Source organism: Bos javanicus, chromosome 16, assembly GCF_032452875.1.
Source record: "Bos javanicus breed banteng chromosome 16, ARS-OSU_banteng_1.0, whole genome shotgun sequence".
In the NCBI taxonomy this organism is placed as follows: Eukaryota; Metazoa; Chordata; class Mammalia; order Artiodactyla; family Bovidae; genus Bos; species Bos javanicus.
In genome coordinates, this window is record NC_083883.1 from 60578899 (window position 1) to 60600939 (window position 22041).

At 37.7% G+C, this 22041-nt stretch overlaps 1 protein-coding gene across 10 annotated transcripts in view; it reads left to right on the top strand.

The window, feature by feature from the left end:
* The window catches only part of RASAL2 (RAS protein activator like 2), a 399967-nt gene that overhangs the window by 346076 nt on the left and 31850 nt on the right, over positions 1–22041 (top strand). For all 10 annotated transcript variants that reach the window (XM_061383302.1, XM_061383303.1, XM_061383304.1 and 7 more), the window contains 4 exons: positions 12018–12171; positions 13933–14031; positions 14575–15129; positions 17295–17439. In XM_061383302.1, the coding sequence (XP_061239286.1) occupies positions 12018–12171; positions 13933–14031; positions 14575–15129; positions 17295–17439 (953 nt within the window). The remainder of the gene's footprint in view (positions 1–12017; positions 12172–13932; positions 14032–14574; positions 15130–17294; positions 17440–22041) is intronic.

The window sequence follows — 22041 nt, forward strand, 5'->3', positions numbered from 1 at the left end:
GGTTTTGTTATTTCAAGTGTTATATAAATGGAATTGTATAATGTGTAACCATTTAAGAGTGGCATTTTTTTTCACTAAATAAAATGCCCTTGAAGTCCCTCCAAATTGTTGCATCTGTCAATAGTTTGTTCCTTATTATTGCTGAGTAGTATTCTATTGTATGGATGTACCAGAATTAAACCAACCACCCACTGGAGAACATTGGTTTCTAGTTTTTAGCTATTAGGAATGAAGCCCGTATGAACAGTTGTGTACACGTAAGTTTTCATTTCTCTACAGTAAGTACACAAGCTTACTGTGAAATTGCTAGATTATATAAGTACTTGCTTAGGTTAGTAAGAAACTGCTGAACTATTTTGCAGAGTACCTGTACAATTTTACATTTCCACCAGCAATTTTATAGGGGGCGGGGGGGGTGTGTCCGTGTCCCTGTCCCAAGAGATTTTCACCTAAGTTTTCTTCCAAAGGTTTTGTGATTTTTGCTTTTATATTTAAGTTTACAATTCATTTAGTTAATCTATAGTTACTCTAAATAAAGGTCTTGACCCAGAGCCTATGGATGTTCTCTCCAAATAGTAATCAAAACCGCGTACTTACCCCAGCCAAACAAATTGCAGAGAATGTGTCTGGTTTTGGAGAAGGAAGTATTATAAACTACTTAGTTCTCTCTTCATCTACTCTTCCCATCCAGCTTACCTACCCGTGGTTTTAGGTACTCTCCAGATCTGGGGCAATGGGAGGCAGAAGGGCGGGGAAAGGGAATAAGAAAACAGTAAATACTACCTTGCATGCATGTGTGTAAGTCGCTTCAGTCTTGTCTGACTCTTTGCAACGCTATGGACTGTAGCCCGCCAGGTTCCTCTGTCCACGGGATTCTCCAGGCAAGAGTACTGAAGTGGGTTGCCATACCCTCCTTCAGGGGACCTTCCTGAGCCAGGGATCAAACCTGTGTCTACGTTTCCTATTTTGGCAGACATGTTCTTAACCACTAGCACAACCCGGAAGCCCGAAACTCTCTTAGCCTTCCATTATGCTCTCTGAGCCTGAGCGTTGTTTAACACGACTCTTCTGTCATGGGGTGCTTTGGGGAGTTCTTCAGGAATACATCATCTCTGAGGAACTCTCACCTATGGTTTTTGTTTCTGTTTTTTGTTGGGTTTTTTTTTTTTTTTTTTTTTTTAGTTTCGTGGGTACATTTTTATTCTGGATACTTATTTGCAACTCCTTCCACAGTTTCTAGGTAGGAATTGCTGTTCTAGTTTCTACCCTTCCAAGTCTCTGGTCCACAGGAAATATCCACGAATTTTCTGCCCTGACAAACCTCTAAGATTGCAGCCTTATGTAAAATTATCAACTTGGGCTCTGCTACTGAAAGTTAGCCATTTCCCATCCTCTAGATTTCCCAGGTAAAATCAAACTCCACTTTGTATGCATTCCCTACCTAAACCCCTTATGTGTGTTGGGGGGAGGCGGGTAGCTGGAAGGGGTGAGCCCCACAGCTTTCTCCAAAATTCTCCCTCAGAGAATCCTTTCCCTTCTCCATAGTCACCACTTTTTATAGTCTTGTTCTGACCAAGAGGTTCAAGGTAATGGAATTCGTTCCAAAACTTTCCCTTTGTAAATTCTGCAGTTTGTCTTGATACTTTACTTTGGCATGCAATATCTGTTTTATCTTGGAGTCTCAATTTGAAACTTCACTTTTAATATCTCATCACATGTATATAATACTTTCATTAATCTACAATCTTCAGCATAACCTACAGGTAGGAATATGGCTCTGTCTGTTCCCTAGCTCAGCATTATCACCTTCTACTCCTACCAGAAGTCTGTCATTTACTTACTATACTGTTCATATTTCTCTGCTTTTAATCTTGCTGCCCTCTCTGTCCCCCAAACCATTTCCTATTCCTACACCTTGTCCTTTGACAAGCTTACTTCTAATTCATACTGATGCAACAATACCCCAGTTAGGAGTCATATGCTCCCTAATTTCTTTGTTCTTCCTATGCATCATCCTAAACTAAGCACCTACACCAGATACCCACCCGTGACCAAGTGTATACACCTTATTATTGAGTTTATCTTTCCATGTTTCTGCTTACCATGGCAGATGGGAAGTTCCACAAGTAGACACACAATCTTTGTATCCCCACCCTCTACCACAATGCCTGTTCTATTACAGTACTTAATTTCTTGGCCTGAAACAAAAGGTAAGAATCCAAACAAATTCTAGATAATAAAGAATCTCCTTCAATATGGTGTACTTAGGTAGAATGACAGCTTCTCAGAAATTATTGGATTCCAGGCCATTAATTAATCAATACAGTCTAGCTATAGATTAGTTTCCCTTACCAGTGTTTACTGGTATGGGCCAATTAAGGAGCCCTTAGTTTTGTGGGCTAAAATCCAACTGAAGTTTCTGATTATATCACAATAGCATTTTAATCCACTTAGACTGCTTTATCTTAGTAGAAAAATTTTATTTCCATATATTTATTCTTCTGTCTTCATATTCTTCCAGCAAAGAATAATTCAAGAATAGCCATCCTAACCTCAGCCAGATGAATAGTTTATATAAAATGAACTAATGCATGTAATATCACTGTGAAAAGCTGTGTTTGCAATGATAGTCCTATTTGTATGGTACATGTAGTTTATGAGACATTTGTAAAATCATGGATGATTGTATTTGATTCTCACAATAACTGTGGGAAGTATAGGACCAGAAATCATTATCTATATTTTACAAATGAGATAACTAAGGTTCAGAAAGAATAAATTATTTGTTCCATGTCACATGGCTAGTGAGTGATTTGAGCAGGCATAAATACATAGGGCTCTTGGCTCCAAGTTGATTGCCTTTTCCAGTATACTCTTTGTTGCATGTATTGATAGGAAACCTCACCTGCTGAGAAAATTATTGAGAAAGGAGAAAAAAAGGGGAAAATCATGCACACACATACACATATGCACAAACATACTCAAAACAACTCTTATTAAGAGTAGATTACCATGCAGTAATAATTAATGAGTCATTATATTTTTACAATTTGGTAAAATGTAAAGCAAACACCCTACTATGCTCCTATCATCGTCCCTTCCCTCCAAATCCAAGTAGAAAGAATGAAAAATTAAAATAAAAGCAGTAGAAGAAACTATAGGCTGGATTTCTTATGCTCTTGGAATGGAAGAATTTTTTCTAAGCATAAACTGGGGGAAATAATTAAACTACAGACAGAAAAAATACTAATTTAATTAATTTACAAATAGTATTTGCATATCAGTTAAGTTCAACAATTAGAAAAATGGTCTATGAACATGAAATAACATTTCATAATTTACAGAATAGAGAACTGAAGTTGATTGTATATTGATATACATTTAAAATGTGTTCAAGCTCATCATTTAAAGAAATTCATACTAAAGGAATTAATGAAATACCACTTTTTACCAATTATACTGCCAAAGGTATTTAAAATTCAGCCCTGTGTCATTTTGGTGGTGATAGCATATAGAAATGAATAGCATATTCATTATTGGGGTGAATTTAAGTTGATACTATCTATTCTGGAGGATAAGTTAGCATTATCAGAACTTTAAATGTGTGTACCCTATGATCTAGCAGTTTCGCATTTGGAAGTTTAAACCATGAATACATGCACATGTGCTTCAGAGTATATGTACTAAGATACTTTTTGAACCTGGGTGTTAATCACCAAAAAAAAAAAAAAAAGGAAAAGAAAAAGAAAAAAAATATAGATGGTTTTCAATTATTGCTTAAAGTTCTGTAAGCCCATATAAGGGAGTACAGAGTGATCATTAAAAAGAGGTACGTTATAACTATATTTCCAGTGTGGACAGAATTCCAGAATATACTCTTAAAGGAAAAGAAATCCATTTGTGTGTATATACATACATACACATATGTATATGTATACCAAATTGGTTGTCTGTACAAAAAATTTCTAGGAGGCTCACAAAAAAATCATTAATAGTATTTTCTCTAGGAGATTGAGGGAGGTACCATTATTTATATTTTTCACCTTCTGTCCTTCTGAGCTCTTAGAAGGTATTACCAAGTGCAAGTATTACTTTATTATTTAAGAGGAAAAAAATGATTAACTAGAGAAAACCTTCTTTAGTGCCATTTCAACCTCATTCCTCCTTATAGCTTTTCCCAGTTGCCAGCCCTTCATCATCAGACTTCATGAGTTAGTCTTCACTTTCTCACATCCCATTCATTTCCTTAGCCCTCTGCAGTCTCATTTTTATCCTCATCATGTCACTGAAACTGCTCTTGCCAAAGTCTCTAATTATCTCTCAGCTCATATACCCAGTGGCTACTATTAATATTTTAATATTATATTATTGTGCAGTGATGGACAAACAGCCCATCCTTTTAAAGAGTTCTCTTCCCTGGGTTTTTATGATACCTGAGTCTCCCAGTTTCCTTCTGTCTTTCAGATTCTTCAGTCTCTTTGACTTTTGTAGATTTAAATGTTAGCATTTCTCAGATTATTTTCTTAGGACCTTTTCTCAGTCTGCATATTCTCTTTCAGTATTCACATTGTCTTAGTCTGTTGAGGCTGCTATAATAAAGCATCATAGGCTGGGTGGCTTATAATCAACAGAAATTTATTTCTTATAGTTCTGGAGGCTGTGAAGTCCAAGATGAAGGTCCTGGCAGATTCAGTGTCTGGTAGGGACCTGCTTCCTGGTTCAAAAGCCTTTCTTTTTTATGTGTCCTCAGACAGGGGAATGGGTGATAGATCTCTCTGGGGTCTATTTTATAAAGGATCTCTCTGGGTTTTATTTTATAAAGGCGCTAATCCCCTTCATAGGCTTCCCTTGTGGCTCAGCTGGTAAAGAATCCACCTGCAATGTAGGAGACCTGGGTTCGATCCCCTGGGTTGGGAAGATCCCCTGGAGAAGGGAAAGACTACCCACTCCAGTATTCTGGCCTGGAGAATTCCATGGACTATACAGTCCATGGGGTCACAAAGAGTCAAACACGATTGAGTGACTTTCACTTTCACTTTCAATCCCCTTCATGAGAGTGCCCTGTCCCGACCTGATCACCTCCCAAAGGTCAGACTTCCTAATATAGTCACATTGGAGGTTAGTAATTCAACATAGATTGGGGAGAACAGTCTGTAGCAAACATCTACTCACATAGGAACCTCAAACTTGTACTAAACTTGATTTTATTTCCACCTTTGCCTCAACCAGCATTGCCTCTCACTTCCCATCTCTGGAAAGGACTTTACCATTTTTCTACTGCGTGACTCAGCCTTGACTCTGCCACCTACCTCACTGATGTCCCCAGGATTGCAGTCATGAAGGCCTGTTTACCTCCTAGTGAAGTGAAGTGAAAGTCGCTCACTTGTGTCCAGCTCTTTGTGACCCCATAGACTGTAGCCCACCAGGCTGCTTTGTCCATGGAATTTTCCAGGCCAGAATTCTGGAGTGGGAAGCCATTCCCTTCTCTAGGGCATCTCCCCAACCCAGGGATTGAACCCAGGTCTCCTGCATTGCAGGCAAATTCTTTATCATATGAGCCACCACGGAAGCCCAAGAATACCAGAATGGGTAGCCTATCCCTTTTCCAGCAGATCTTCCCAACCCAGGAGGCCAACTGGGGTCTTCTGCATTGCAGGCAGGTTTTTTATCAACTGAACTATCAGGGGACCCCTATTTACCTTCCAATTACCACCCAAATCCATTTACTTCTTTCACATTTCTGCTGTTCTAGTTCATGATCTTTACTCAGATTACTATCATAATCTATGAGCCAGTCTCTAAGTCTTTCAGTATTTCTCTCCTGTCTCTGTACCCCTTTCTCCACTTTTTAGCCAAAGTATGCTTTGTTCAGATACGCATTTGATCTTGTCATTCACTCTCCACCACTCACGACCTTTCTATGTTCATTCACTGGCTTTGTGATTAAACTGGAACACCCACGTTACTACTGGTCCCATCATAGTGTCTCTCAGGCCTCATTACTCCCCACGCCTCTTCTCTCCGCCCCAGCACACATCCACCCTGTAGCAGAGCCACGCTGCTGAATTCTCCTCAATTCCTCAAACACCCCAGATTTGTATTTTTCTTACAGGCTTTCTCACATGCTGACCATTCCCTCTCAGACTCTCAGGACCTCCACATCTGCATACAGCTAATTCCACTCCACCCTTAATTACCTAATGACTTTTAGCACTCCATCACATTACTTTCACCGCCATGAAACTTTCTTTGAATCCCCAACTAAAGATCCAGGGCCCCTACTAAGTGCCCACAGAGCCATTTTTGCATCTTTTTTTCCTAGGTCTTATCACATGGTATAATGGCTTGTTAACTTACTAGACGATAAACTATTTGTGAGTACAACAACCTTGCCTTTCTTCTTCACCATTGTTTACTTCCATCTGTATCTAGTGTAGTGCCTGACACATAATGTGCACCAAGCAACTATTGAATGAGTAGATGGATTCAGACATATATTCATTTATTCAACCGAATAATGGTTAAAACCAGTGGGAAAGCAAATAGGCATGAATTTAGGAATGATGAAGAAGTACGTGTCATTGAACCTCATCAATTTCTAAATTTTTTATCCTCCTTTCACCCATACTTAAATCTTATGGTGACACTGAGACTGAAGTCTAAATTCAGGGAAGAATAGTTACTAATCTTTCCACTTATTCCTGAACTATTTAAATGTGTTAATTGAATTCATTTGTGAGTGTGATTTAGTTTAGTTTCATTTTTTTTTTAATTCAGTATTTATATTGTCATATTGTTTATATGTACAGTTGTTTTAATTCAGTGATGTTTATACTGAATTTGTTCAACAAGCACTAGTAGATTTTATTCCATTTGCAATTTAAGAACAAAAAAAAGGTGTATTATAGTTTGGTACAGTTTCTGTAAGAAGATTTTCCCCTGGTGTCTGTCACTGAAGGCTGGGTGAGTTTTTCGCCCTGCAGAACATGTTTTAATGTCTGTAATCTTGTCTTCATTCTGTGTCCACCTTCATCACATGTGTATGTAACCAAGGTAGGCTGAATGTCGTTTTTGACTGTGATGATAAATTTCCTTACCGTGGGTTTATTTAAGTGAAAACTCAGGCTGACAAACATCCTTCTTCACCATCAGCAGCTAGGTTCATTAGACCATCCTGTCTAGAGGCTGAGAGCAGAGAGAAGGAAGATCAGTAGTACATGTTATGTTTCCATAAATAGCTTTTTGCATGAGCTGTTGTGTGGTTGTTTTTTTTTTTTTTAAGCAAACATAAAAACCAGTGAGTAATATAAGCAGTAGGGACTGGCTTTAACTGCAGCTGGTGCTGTCAGGATCCTCAAAGAAGACGTTTTTCTGGCACACAAGCAGAACTCTGGTGAATGAGCTCTAATTTCTTCCTTTTTTTTTTCCCCTAAAATCCAGGTAGGGAAACTTTTATAGTATAGGAAAGTATCTGCTCTTTCAAACGGAAAACATCAGTTGGATGGTTTCACAGATACCAGGTTGAAAAACAATAAAATCTGGGAAGGAAGTAAAGCTGTCTTTTCCCCAAAGTGAAAGCTCAAATGCAACTTTTAAAAAACTGATTAGACCCTTTGTAAATTTGTTGGTTAGAGTACTAGGATACCGAATTTTATTGATTTCTTCCTGGAAAATTTTCAGACAAGATAAAGTGCCTTAGGAACACACGCTGGTGAACACAAACATATATTTCTGTACCCAGTTTATGGCTGAGCTGTCTTTTCAAGAATTCAGCGAAGCAGTTTGGAATCATAATTGCCACACCAAGCAGAAATTCACCTGCCCTGGAGTACAGAATTTTGTGTGGCAATAAGCATTTATTTTTTCAGTTGTATTTTTAATTAAAAGTTTCCTACATTTGGAACTGAATCTGTTAACATGTGGCAGATTGAGCTAGAGCATCCAAGTACCACTGGCGCTTTGGGGGAAATATGCTTTTAAAAAATTGGATGGTTGAGCTGGGAAAAATCCAGCTGTGTTTTACTTAACATTGCACTAATCAGAGTCTTTTGACTCCTTTTTTTTTCTTCTTCTTCAGTAAATTCAATGGCATGCATGTTGGCTCCCCACCCCGCACGACTTTACTTTTGTCTTTTAAGACTGATTTCAGCTAGTAATGTGGGTTAAAGCAATATAATATTAATTCACTGTCTTGGGTGATAGAAGGCTACTCCTGCCTTGTAGTTTATCTCTTAAATAGGTCAGAAGTAGCAGGTAATTTTCATCAGCAAAGCAATTAGATTTTTAACCCTTACCTTTCACATCACTAGAGCTCTGGGAGTTCACACAGAATTCAGTGTTATCTACTGACTGTAAACCAAAATGTAAAGGAGATCAAACCAGTCCATCCTAAAGGAAATCAGTCCTGAATATTCACTGGAAGAACTGATCCTGAAGCTGAAGTGCCAATACTTTGGCCACCTGATGCGAAGAACTGACTCATTGGAAAAGACCCTGATGCTGGGAAAGATTGAAGGCAGGACAAAAAGAGGACCACAGAGGATGAGATGGTTGAGTGGCATCACCGACTCAATGGACATGAGTTTGAGCAAGCTCTGGGAGTTGGTGATAGACAGGGAAGCCTGGCATGCTGCAGTCCATGGGGTGGCAAAGAGTCAGACATGGCTGAGCAACTGAACTGACTGAAGGATATAGCCTTCCTTAATTAGAACTAAAATTGCTTGTGGGAAGCAGGTTCCCAATTAAACCAAGAAATAGTCATATTTGAACCCTGAATTATTGCATGATGTTTAGGATGATGGGAGTTGAGGGGGGTGCAGGGCTCAGAAAGAGAACCAGTAATTAGCGAATTCACAACGTCCACTTTCAAGGCTAGTTTCCTTGATGAAGGCCATTGTCAGATTGGACTGAGAATTGTTTCAAACTCCCATTTTTCTCTCAATAAATCCACATTCTTTCCTTTAGAGAAGTAAACTATAGTGACAATCAAAGCTGCTAAAACTCTAGTTAGCAGATCTAAGAAAAATCAGCTCATAGGAAGGTACAGGAGGAGGTAAACATGACTTAGAGGGGACTTGGGATTACTTTCATATTTGCACAGATAATGCCTCCTCACCACTGCCATTCCCAGGCTGCTCGATCTTCCTGTTTACTGTAATCCTGCTTCTCTGGGAATTACTTCTGTCTTCTCCAAGACACTTTCTTCCCAATACAGGAAGGGCTTGCTTATTTATTCAGTAGCAATGTTGAATGTTTAGCAGATGTAGTGTTCAATCCATTGGTATCGGTGTGTATACACATACAAACATCCATAAATGCTGAACAATAAGGAGATCCTGAACAACTTGAAATTTCCATAACCAGAAGGAATTTTGAATTCTAATTCCAGGTGGCTTGGTTGTAATATCTGTTTATGTCTGTATTAGAAAATTAAGCCTGAGTATCAAAATGAAATTTGTTCAGTACTATGAATACAGTGAATAAAGAGTTTTATCCACCCCCTCTCTAAAAAGAAAAAAAATATTTAACTCAGGTAAGTTAATGAAAAACAATACCTAGTAACATTAAACTAGGACAGCAAAGGAAATAGAATGGACGTGAGAGAAAGATTATACTCGCAAGGTGGAACAAGGGGAATACCTTTTAGTAGGGGGCTGGGGATTATCCAGAAACAAATCACTGCTTTGTTCTCTGGCAGAGTTAACAGATTCTCCTTCACCCCCAGAATTGCCTCAGTTTTCTCCCTATAGCTTCTGACTCCAAAATTGTTCATGGGAATGGGTGGGGCCTCACTGTTCCTTCCTTTCTGCCTTAAAATGGTCACATTTGCAGAGCATGCTCCTTGAGTCCTTCACACTGGCGGCTTCTCCCTGCTGCCTTGGGCTCTAATCTCCTTATAGGTGTAGCACCATGGCAACAGGCCCAGCCTAGAGCCCAGGAACCTTGTTTATGTTACCTGAGGGGCTGGATGCAGCCTGAGGAAGAGAAGAAGAATATTGCCTGTCCCGCAGCTGGTTTAGAAGATGACTTCGTGTTCCGTTTCATGTGTTTCTGTTCTGCTGCTATTGAAGACCTGAAGTTACATACACCTGGAAAACGTTTATTCAAAGATGCTATCAGTAACTGAAGGCAGCAGGGGAAACTATCTTCTCTTGGTTCTTGTCTTCTAACCAGAGTTGTCTTCTGAGATGTAGTTCAGAAGTGACTTGCCGTGCTGTGACATGTGGCAGCGCTATGATTTGGGGGTGCACTCCAAGGTGGCTGTACAGTTGCTTCACGTAGGTAGACATTTATTTGATTTGAGATAACATTATGTCTTAGAATATTTTCCTAGAGAGTTTAAAAAAGTAAGGCTTTTGTCGCACGTCTTATTTAAATATGCCTTCTTCATCTTTCCTGTTGAGAGGCTTACTCCCAGAGCGGGAGAGAATTCTCCTCTCCAGGCAACTCCTCCTGGGAAAAAGGGGCTGGAATTGTTGTTTCATTTTATTTAGGAACAGTTATAGTATCCTGTTGCCTCAACCAGGCTTCCCATGAAGCATACTGGGAAAGGTTGTATGGTAATTACCTTAAAATTTGTTTTTGCATTTAGTTATTTATAGTTGATATGCTATGTTGACAGTATATAACATGACATTGTTTTATCCACTAGAACAAAAGGAAATAAATGTGGAGCTATTAAATTGTTCTATTTTTATGTACAAAACATTAGGTGGGTTTTGTGCAGACTTTGTATTATCAACGGTAAATGTAATTATTGACTCTTTGACCTTAAAAAAACTACTGAATATGAGAACACATGTTTTGTGTATGGAAAGAAGAATGGACTAAAATCCTAGTCTTAGGATGTTTTTTACTGTATGTATGGAATTTGATTAAACAGAGTTGGAATGGAACCAGAAGGGAAAGAGCAGCCTTTAGTACTAGTTTCCTATATCTTATTACTTTATAATTTAACTGCAAGCTACTCTGACATTAAGTATTTCAGTTCCTTTTAATGTTAACATGGTTATTTCAAGGAAATGAATGAAGCTGCTTATTTAATGCATTTTACAAAAACAAATACCTTTCTACAAGACATTTCTTTTTATCTCTATTACTAGGTACTTCTACTTAAAATATATGTATTTAACTCTGAGTGTCTCAGTCAATAAATACTATAATTACTGAGTAAAACTGCATAGCTCTCCCATTCTGGATTCAAGAATATTGTGTTTTATATTGTTTGGCTTCAGGCAGTGAAGTACTAGCTCCTGTAACGGCAAGAGTCACAATTCCCCACATTCCAAGTAGGGGACAAAATGAACCAGAACCCCTGAATGGTGTTGACAAAGATCTCTTCTTCTAGATGGGAGTTTGAACATTTCTTTGGAGGGTGGGAAGTTTCTTCAAGGCATTTTACTGTTCATTCATATTTGTACAATAAAGCATAAATAGAAACAAAAGCTTGCCAGAAAAGAATTCCATATTGAGTTGAAAATCAGACCTTTTGAAAAGCAGGGTCTTGTGCTGAAAAGTTTGGCTTTGTTTCTCAGTATGTATATGTATGTTTATTCTGCCAAAGCAGTGAAGATATAGCCACTACTACTTTGTCAGTGACAGTAGAGGATAAAGCTATAGCATGGGGGAAAAAAAAGAAACCATTTGTCTTTAAATAAGACCTTTGCATAAAAAAGAAATGCGTAAGGTTACCTTGAATGGTGTCTAGTTCTCCATCTCCAACACAGGAATGAGAATAAAAAACAATGTCTGTGGTGCAGCTTCCAGCTCCCTTGCGATTAGTAATGTTATAGTACATTATTGTGTTTTGTTGAAAAAAGAAAGTATGTGTGCACACACACATGAATATATATGTGGTTTCTATGTGTCCCATGAATATGATCCTATCATTATTATTACAGATATATTTTTCTCTTCAGGCATTTATCCATTTGTTGTTAAACCTCCATTGCATTTGACCTTTATTTTCTTATTGGCCAAGTAGTTACACTACCATAAATATCTTTTTCTACTTTTAGGTCTCGTGGGCTGCCTAAACTAAAAGAGTCCCGTTCTCATGAATCTTTGCTGAGCCCATGCAGTGCCGTGGAATGTCTGGATCTCGGTAGAGGGGAGCCTGTGTCGGTAAAGCCACTCCATAGCAGCATCCTTGGACAAGACTTCTGCTTTGAGGTAGGAAAGTCCAGGAAAAACAAAGAGTAGTAAGACAGCAAAGAGATTTTCTATCCAATATTCTTGTGATTGCATTACTGCATTATTGATGATTTGATCATTTTAACTGGTTTTCAGTTACTGAAAATTACCCACTTACAGGGGAAAAATTAGAAATCTGCTAATCTAATTATGTTGGTAATTAAAGTTATTAATGATGGTTTCTCATTCCTTTTGGCTTTGTCTGCTTTCAAAATAAATGAATTCTTAGTACATTCTCAGCAGAGATCGCAAGATTAATACTAAATTATTGTTAGTATTTTAATCTTTTGTTATTGAGAAAGATATCACACAGTACATTACTATTTTTCTTCTGAAAACCTAAGTCCCCAATTTTAATGATTCTTTGAGGGAAAAATACCAAAACCATACTAACTAAAACCTGAGTGGTTCAAGATCTGGGATCATGTCTTCTTTATTTTTATAATTTCTCTGCACTTAGCTAGCTTCCTGGCACATTGCATGTGCCAATTTCTTCAGTGAACAAACTGCCCTTTACCAGGAAATTATCACTTTTTATAAGGTAATTTTCCCCTCCCAAACTTAATGTATACAATTGGCCATTTGCAAATTTAATTTCAAAACCATCTGTGTACTTGTTAGCATTATGATTTAATTAATTAGCACAGACTTACAAAATTACTAATTATGAGTCCTATGTTAGATGTTGTAAAAGTTGAAAGATATATCTGATAACTGTTCTTAGGGACCTGCCCTATCCAACAGAAATACAGTGAAAGCCATGTGTGTGATTTTAAATTTTATTAAACCCAAATGTTACCACTTCCAACATGTAGCTAAAATAAAATTATCAACTTTCCACCTTCTTTTTTTAAAACTAAGTCTTCAAAATCCGATGTGTGTTACACTTACCCGCACATCTCATTTGGACTAGTTGTTTTTCAGGTGCTCACTACCACCTGTTGTTAGTAGCTGCCATATTAGACAGAACGTAACGTCTGATCTAATTCACTAGGTTATAAACTGAGAGTAAGTTACTATGTGAGCCACGGTAGCAATTTGGACAGGTCATTTATTGGTGTTCTTTTTTATAAAAGTCTCTTAAAGTTTGCCATATTTGTGGAAATTAGTTCAACAGATTGTATGCCGAGACAGGTGGTAGGTACTAGACATAGAGACAACATACTTCATTTTTAAAGGACATTGATAATAATATTCAAACTAACCTAATGACTGGAAATCAACTGACTGGTTGCCTAATAGAAGAGAAGTGGGTTCCAGAGTAATTAATTCAACACTACTAACTCTTTTCAATTTCATGTAGTAGCCTTCTGTAATATTATAATGTGAAAGCATTCCCAAGAAATAAGCTGTTAGAGATCTTCTTCCCTTTTTAATTATTTTTTTATTAACTCACTCAGAATTGAGGATATTTATTTGCAGGTGATTTTTTAAAATATTAATTTAATTAGAGGTTTTCAGTTTTGTTCTTTCTAAACTGGAGGCCAGTTTTCGGTTCCTAAGCTGAATTCTCCGTGACCTTTGTCCTTACCTGGAGAAAAGTATAGATGCTAAGTAGATAAAAAGCAAAAAGTGAATGTAGACGCACACATAGATACCACAAAGCCAGCAAATATCATTTTGGTTACCGTATCATTTTGGGTTCACAGAATATCCCTAACTCTTAAATGATACCCCTAGGAAGATAGAGCTCCCAAGCCCTATGTTTCCTTTTCCTTATCTCTAATCTTTATGTTGAAGGTTACCTACTTAAGTGGAAGTAAATGCTTCAGTTGTAACTCTGCTTCAGAGAGAGATAAGTGGATGGAAAACCTGCGCAGGACAGTTCAACCAAATAAGGTAAGAGTGGCTTTGAATGTCCAAAAAACTGTATAACTCTATTAAGCAGTAAGTTGACTGAAGGGAAATACAGTAATATTAATAATACCTTACATTTTACAGAACTTTTAAACACAAACACGTGTTTTATTATTTTGTGCTCAAAATAATCTTACTGCAGACAGGATCATGATTTTATCAGTGTGGACAAGAGGACTCAGAGAAATTACTTGACTAAGTGAGAACCGAGTACAATACACAATAGAAATGGGACTAGAACACAGATTTCTTAATTACTTACATACCTCTATCTCATTTGCAGGAAGCTAATCCAGTTGCCATAAGACTGGCTATATGAGAATTTCCATTACAGGATGTTTAACCCAAGTGAAATAGAATGTTGTGGCTCTCTAAGAGCTTGCTGTTATCTTGAATGATGAGATAGCAATCCCCTTCATTATTTTATGACTGCCCTTAATGAAGTACATAGCATCACTTACTTTAAGAGGAAAATGTCTTTCTGGTATTTTGGCTCTCAAACACAGCTTTGTTACTTCTTTATAGGACAATTGTAGACGAGCTGAAAATGTTCTCCGTTTATGGATTATTGAAGCCAAGGACCTTGCCCCTAAAAAGAAATATTTCTGTGAACTGTGCCTTGATGATACCCTCTTTGCTCGTACAACTAGCAAGACCAAAGCAGACAATATTTTCTGGGGTGAACATTTTGAGTTCTACAGCCTTCCACCTCTTCATAGCATCACAGTTCACATTTATAAAGATGTGGAAAAAAAGAAGAAAAAAGACAAGAATAATTATGTAGGGCTGGTCAACATCCCCACTGCCAGTGTGACTGGTCGCCAGTTTGTAGAAAAGTGGTACCCAGTGAGCACACCTACACCCAACAAAGGAAAGACAGGAGGACCTTCTATTCGGATTAAGTCGCGTTTCCAAACCATCACCATTCTGCCTATGGAGCAATACAAAGAGTTTGCAGAATTTGTCACCAGCAACTATACCATGTTATGTTCTGTTCTTGAACCAGTAATCAGTGTGAGAAATAAAGAAGAGCTAGCCTGTGCCTTAGTGCACATTCTTCAAAGCACTGGAAGGGCCAAGGTAAGTAGAAAGGGGGGTTGCATTGCCCAGAAAGGAAACCTATTATTGGTTCTTAGATTCAGAAAAAGTGGAGATTATAAAATTAAAGAAGTAAAATGAAGAGTCTAACAAGTATTTATTTAAAGTTTATTTGCACAAAATATAGATAGCACCGCTCGCTCTTTATCACCGAACAAAATAAATGGTAGGACTGGTGTAATAATCCCAGTGTGTGCAAGATTATTTCTCTTTAGTTCCAAAGTGTGTTGTATGATTGTTTTATTCCGCACTATATTTTAAATTAAGATTGACTGATGACTATATATATCAGCTAGTCACAGAAGGAAGTATTCCTGAATCAGGTTGGTCACTAGCAAGAGTCTTCATGAGATTAATGTCTGAATTTAGAACTAAAATACCAAGGGATGTTATTGTTAGCTGTCTCATGATAGCCTTACCTCAGTTCATCCTGGATAGAAGTAAAAATCTAGAAAGATAGAGAAATATACCAATTGTATGAAGAACACTAAACAATTGATAGAGTCGCTGATCAGCCTGAAGTGTGGTAATCATCACCCCTGCGAGGCATGTTCACTTAACCAGGCTAAAGACTGCATTATATTATATGCAAGTTGATCATGGTAAAATTGTATTTTAGATCTAGAGGAGTTCACAGCTAGAATAATTTATTTAGAACCGAACAATGAAGTGTTTTTAAGATTTCTTGATACATATCAGAATATATCAATATATTCAATATTTAGTTCCTTATTTAATTGCCTTCCTATTGATCGTCATTTTGGTGGTTGAATTTATTAATGATAATTTTGAGCTTTCTGGTGTTAAAAAAAAAACCATTGAAATTTTGAGTCTCATCTTTGAAATTGTATGGATATGTTCTTTTTGTTCTTCACTTGCTTGAGGTTCAAGGATATATGTAGGGTTTGTTAACAACTTTATTGAGGTACAATTTACATATTATAAACCAAATCCATTTAAAGGGGAAAATTCAATGAGTTTTGACACTTTATGTACCCGTGGAAACCACAGCAATCAAGATACAGAGTGTTACCATCACCCCCAGGTTTCTTCCTGTCCCTTAGCATAGGAGTTTTAGTAGTGATTCCTAAGTCTACAGCTCTCACGCTGATGAAAAAAAATCCCAGAGTGAACCCCATTAATATGGAAATGCTTAATTTTAAAATAAAAGTAAAGCAGCATATTCCCTCTGTTTTTTAGTTTGGAGACTTTGAAATATCCACTGCATATATAATATTCAAAATATATGACATTATCAGATTTCAAATTGAATAATGAACACTGAATTTTAAATTAAGTTCCTTAAGACTGCTGAGAAACGAAGCAACTATTTCTTAAGGGCTTCATTTCTCCTTGTGCCTTCCTTCACTATGGATGAGTAGATGGATGGATAAATGGATGGCTGGAGATATATACATACATAATTCATGTAGAAAATGAGTTTATATGTTTAAGAAATTTCATGTTGATACTATGGACCAATTTGTAACTATTTTATATTGAACACCTAATATGTGTCAGAAACTGTTAAACGCTGAAATATAGAGGTGAACAAAAATAGACACTGTCTTTGGTCTCATGGGGCTCACAGTCTCTGGGAAAAACAGATATTAGTAAAATAATTACAGAAATGTGTGATTACAGTGAGAAGTGCAGATTTATAAAAAGATACATGGTGCCTCAAGAATGTGGATCAAGGGGTCCTGACTAATGGAGTTCAGAGGCAGTGTTGGTCAGACAAGGCTTCACTGAGGAAACGAGGCCAAACTAAAATCTAAAGGATCCAGGGAATTAATGCCATAGAAATGGAGGTGGAGCAAGGGTGGGAGTGAAGCAGAACTGTGAACAGCATTTGCAAAAACCTCTGTGGTGAACAGACAGCGCTGTGCGCTGTGCATTAGAAGCTTGCAGGCCACATGCAGGAGTATAGTCTTTATCCTAAGTGCAGTGGAAAACCTTTGAAGGAATTTTTAACTTGGTAACACTTCAAATTTTATCCTGACTGACCTTTTCCCTTCAAATGAATCTGGTAGATTTAGTTTTAAAGCAGCATTCCCAGGATGTCTGACATTGCATCAGTCTGTCCTAACGTGTAGTATTTATTCACATTCAGTTGCTTTCTGCCTGATTGAACATTATTCTACCAGGATTTTCTGACGGACTTGGTGATGTCTGAGGTGGATCGTTGTGGAGAACATGATGTCTTGATCTTCAGAGAGAACACCATTGCCACCAAATCCATTGAGGAATACCTCAAGTTGGTGGGACAACAGTATCTTCACGATGCACTGGGTATGGAGAAGAAAAATATCTCTATTCTTTCCCTTTTGATTTTTAGGTTATTTCACCCTCATGAAACAACCAACTGGAACTCAAATTCTGAACGTTATTTAGTTCCAACTGATTAAAGTGTTAAAATTGGAGTTTCAATTGTAAGAAGTGTCGACAATACTCACCAGGGGAGGAATAGAAGATCTGTTTCTTATACCATGTACCATGAGAAAGCTCATGAGCACAGGCAGTACCCCCATGCCCTCAAGTTCCTGACATTCTGAGACATACAGTGATGTTAGTAATGAGATGTTACATCTAGTTGATCTGTTTCCTCTGAAGTCTTGGGTATTTACATCATGATATATTGGGTCGGCAAAAGGTTCATTTGGGTTTTTCCATACCATCTTATGGAAAAACTACAACAGACTTTTTGGCTAACCCAATAAATACATAACCTAAGTTTTGAAAGTGTTAGCATTTGTTATCATGCATCAGCAACGGAGAAAGTCCTGCCAGTTCCCACAACTCCCAGTTTCTGCCTTCAAGACCTACAGACTTTGTCATGACAACTAAGTTTTCTCCAATCAGTAGTTCTTACTGACTGGGTCACCCACTTACAGCTCCATGTTTGGTCATAAACTTCAGGTGTTACCACTAGACTAAGGCACTGTCCTTGGCACTTCATTGTACATTATGATAAAGCAGACATGAGTTCCTTAAAGAACATTGTCATTATCTTTATGTCCCCAGTCCTTCACACAGAATGTAGAACAGCATTGTCCTAAAGGAACTTAATGTGAGTCACATGTAATTTATATTTTCTAGTAGTCACAGTATAAAAAAGGGGCAAGAGAAACAGGTAAATTTAATTCCAATAACATTTTATTCAAACCAGTATATCCTAATATTATTTATTATATCATCAATATAAGAATTATAAACAAAATACTTTACTTTTTTCATGCTTTTTGAAATTATGTGTATTTTATCTACATTTATTGCATGGTCAGTTGCAGTAGCCACATTTCAAGTGCTCAATAGTCACATGTGACTGTCAAGAGTAGACAGGTGTCTGTTGAAGGCAAGAAATAAGACTGAATGAGGTAATCCCCAGTGAGGTAATAGGACTTGGCAACTCTTCCGTTTGTGGGAATGGGGCAGGGTGTGGTAGGGGAGGAGGTCAAATATTACAGTGAATTTGGGGCCTTTGCAAGTTCTTTTTTTTTTTTTTTTTTTGATGATGAGATTCTTAACAGAAAGAGAACATAAAAGTAGTACTCTCAAAAGAATGAGAAATGATATTTTCACCTCACTGTATTTAACTTGAAGTTCAAGTGGGAAGTCCCAGGGGTTCTAGGCAGGACATCCCAAGACTTCTGTCTAGCTGGCTGGTGGAAGTTTAGGACTGTTACCCATGTGGAAGGAATCAGTGAAACTACCAGATTACAGGAGAAAGAGAATAGGGCCAAAGACAGATCTGACAGTGTTCCTGGCTTATGGTGTAGAAGGAAGCAGAGGAATGTGAGAAGAGATCGGAGATAGAGGAAGTGTGCATGCCCATGAGAAAAAAAAAAGAAGAAGGAAAAGAGTCTTAGATACCAAGAGGAAAAAAGCATTAAGAGAGTCAGAGATTAAGGAAGGTAAAGAGTCAAAGAAAAACATGGCTGTTGATTTTGCTCATTAGTGATGCCTGGGATTGTTCTCAGGAGCCAGGTCACAGGAGGTAAAAAGTGAATGACTGCTTGAGGAACAGCAGGTAGACACTGTGTTGGACTGTGAGTGCTGGGCTCACTGTAGTAGCAGTTAATTCCTACTCTAGAGAAGTAAATTTTTTCTTCTCCTGCTTCCTATCTTCATTTTTTTTTTAAGCCATATGCTTTAGTTTAAGATCTAATGGGAATTTAGAAGAATGGCGAAAATGGACTTTCATTGACTTTAGGAAAGGTACAGAATCAGTGTCATATAAAAAGCTTATTACAGTCATATCATGAATTATATATCATAATTTGCTTTAATGATTTGCACCACCTTATAAAAACCAATAATGATGCATCTCAAACAGTATTCTCTATTCTGGGGAGATAAAGAGGTAGATATTTGTTGACCATCTACTGCTTAAAAATCAAATATTCATATTCCACCATTCAATGTACTAACCAGGATTTCCAAATGAAATAATTCCTGAAGTGAAAAGGAGAGACAAGTCCTTTGATAGAACAGTTAATAATTAAATATCTGATTGGCTCATTGAGATATGAAAATTCAGTGAGCAGGGGAAGAAATTCACGTAACCCCACAAAGATCTCTGTTATCATTTTTGTAACCCAAGAGCAAGGGCCAGGGTGGTGAAAATGGGTGCTGCTTCCAAGACACAAGCAAAATTAATTAGTAAGCTTCTTCAGGACAGAGATGCTGCTGTTTTCTCCCCATCTAACTCTCCATATTTCTAGTTAGCCTTTTAATCCTAGATTCTTGGTATCTAATTTTTCTCCTGTACTTTATTTTTTTATGACAAATTCTGTTTTGAAAACAATTTACAGAATACATCTTAGCACCAGTATAAATTAAGACTTATTTTGTATAGTTCAAAATAGTAATAAGTCCAAAAGTAACCCTGAAGAAGTGCAAAATTTTCAGTTCCCTTAGAAAGATTGTTTTTTTCATCATAGGATACTGTACTTGCTACAGCAGGAGCTTCTAATCATAAAATTAAATAAGACTTCATGGTAAGTTTTAAATAAAAAAACTTCACAGTGAAGTCTTAGTAAAACCAAAAAATCACATTAATAAGTACAGCTGAGCACTCTGAATAATTCAAGTTTTACTGTATTTCATACACTTTGGGCAAAAAAAAATAGATGTTATTTGCAGACTGCCTGATGAATGCTTAGAGAAAACTGAGTTAAAAGTTGCCAATCAAATTAAAGAATATCTGCCTGCTTTTTAGCCAGTCTTCATTTATCTTGATTAAAAGCATTAATGTTGATAGCATAGACTCTGCCTCAATTAGACTTAAATCTTTCATCCATTAACCCCTTTTACTTTTCTAATTGAAATCAGATTTCGTGTTGATGTCCTGTGACACACAGGAAATACCATCTTCTGTGACATACAGAAAGGGCTCTAACATGGCCTGATTCCCACCATTGACGGCGGAGGCAAATTTCCTTTTAACAATAATATATCCATACCTATTGGCTTATTTCTACACATGAAATTTGGGTGCTAGAAAGTAATGAGATAATGAAACATTATAGAACATTGTCAGTTCAGTTCAGTCTCTCAGTCGTGTCTGACTCTTTGCAACCCCATGAATCACAGCACTCCAGGCCTCCCTGTCCATCACCAGCTCCCGGAGTTCACGCAAACTCACGTCCATCGAGTCGGTGATCCCATCCAGCCATCTCATCCTCTGTCGTCCCCTTCTCCTCCTGCCCCCAATCCCTCCCATCATCAGTCTTTTCCAATGAGTCTTCGCATGAGGTGGCCAAAGTATTGGAGTTTCGGCTTCAGCATCAGTCCTTCCAATGAATATTCAGGACCAATTTCCTTTAGGATGGACTGATTGGATCTCCTTTCTATCCAAGGGACTCTCAAGAGTCTTCTCCAACACCACAGTTCAAAAGCATCAATTCTTTGGCTCTCAGCTTTCTTCACAGTCCAACTCTCACATCCATACATGGCTACTGGAAAAACCATAGCCTTGACTAGATGGACCTTTGTTGGCAAAGTAATGTCTCTGCTCCCCCCCAACCCCCGCTGGCCCCCGGCAAGGCCAGAGAGCAGATATGAAAGGATTAAATATGTCTCAATAATTTGTAATCAGCTAATGGCACCCCACTCCAGTACTTTCGCCTAGAAAATCCCATGGATGGAGGAGCCTGGTAGGCTGCAGTCCATGGGGTCGCTAGAGTCGGACACGACTGAGCGACTTCACTTTCACTTTTCACTTTCATGCATTGGAGAGGGAAATGGCAACCCACTCCAGTGTTCTTGCCTGGAGAATCCCAGGGACGGGGGAGCCTGGTGGGCTGCCATCTATGGGGTCGCACAGAGTCGGACACGACTGAAGCGACTTAGCAAGCAAGAAAGCAAAACAGCCTCTAGGTGCAGATCTATAAAAGTTCACTTTTCAGTGTGGTACTTGCCACATTATCAGACACATAGGTTATAGTTTCAAAAGTGAAAAGAGTTTTCTCAATTTCGGAGGATTTTAATTATAATCAGGTAAAAGAAAAAAACTTTAGACAGTCAATTTGCTTCCAGACCCTTGAGTTATTTATTTGGTTCTTTTTTTGAAGGAAAAGAGAAAAATACTCTCAGAATTCACAAGTTAGTATTATTTCCCCCAGAATAGGTACAAGTCATTAAGCCGAATATTAATGATATAAATTTAGAGGCGGATTGATCTTTACATCAAGTATTTGACATTGATGACTTAGTTTTAAATTCTGGTACTCTTTAAATGAGGTGAAATCTGTGGGCGCACAGAGCCTAGGTGACACTGAGAACGTGTTCAGTAGAAATCTTGTGAGAGTTGGTAAACAATTTGAAAGCCTTTGGTTTTTTTCACTTGATGAAAAGTTATTTTACTAACTTTGGGTTTTTTTACTTGATGAA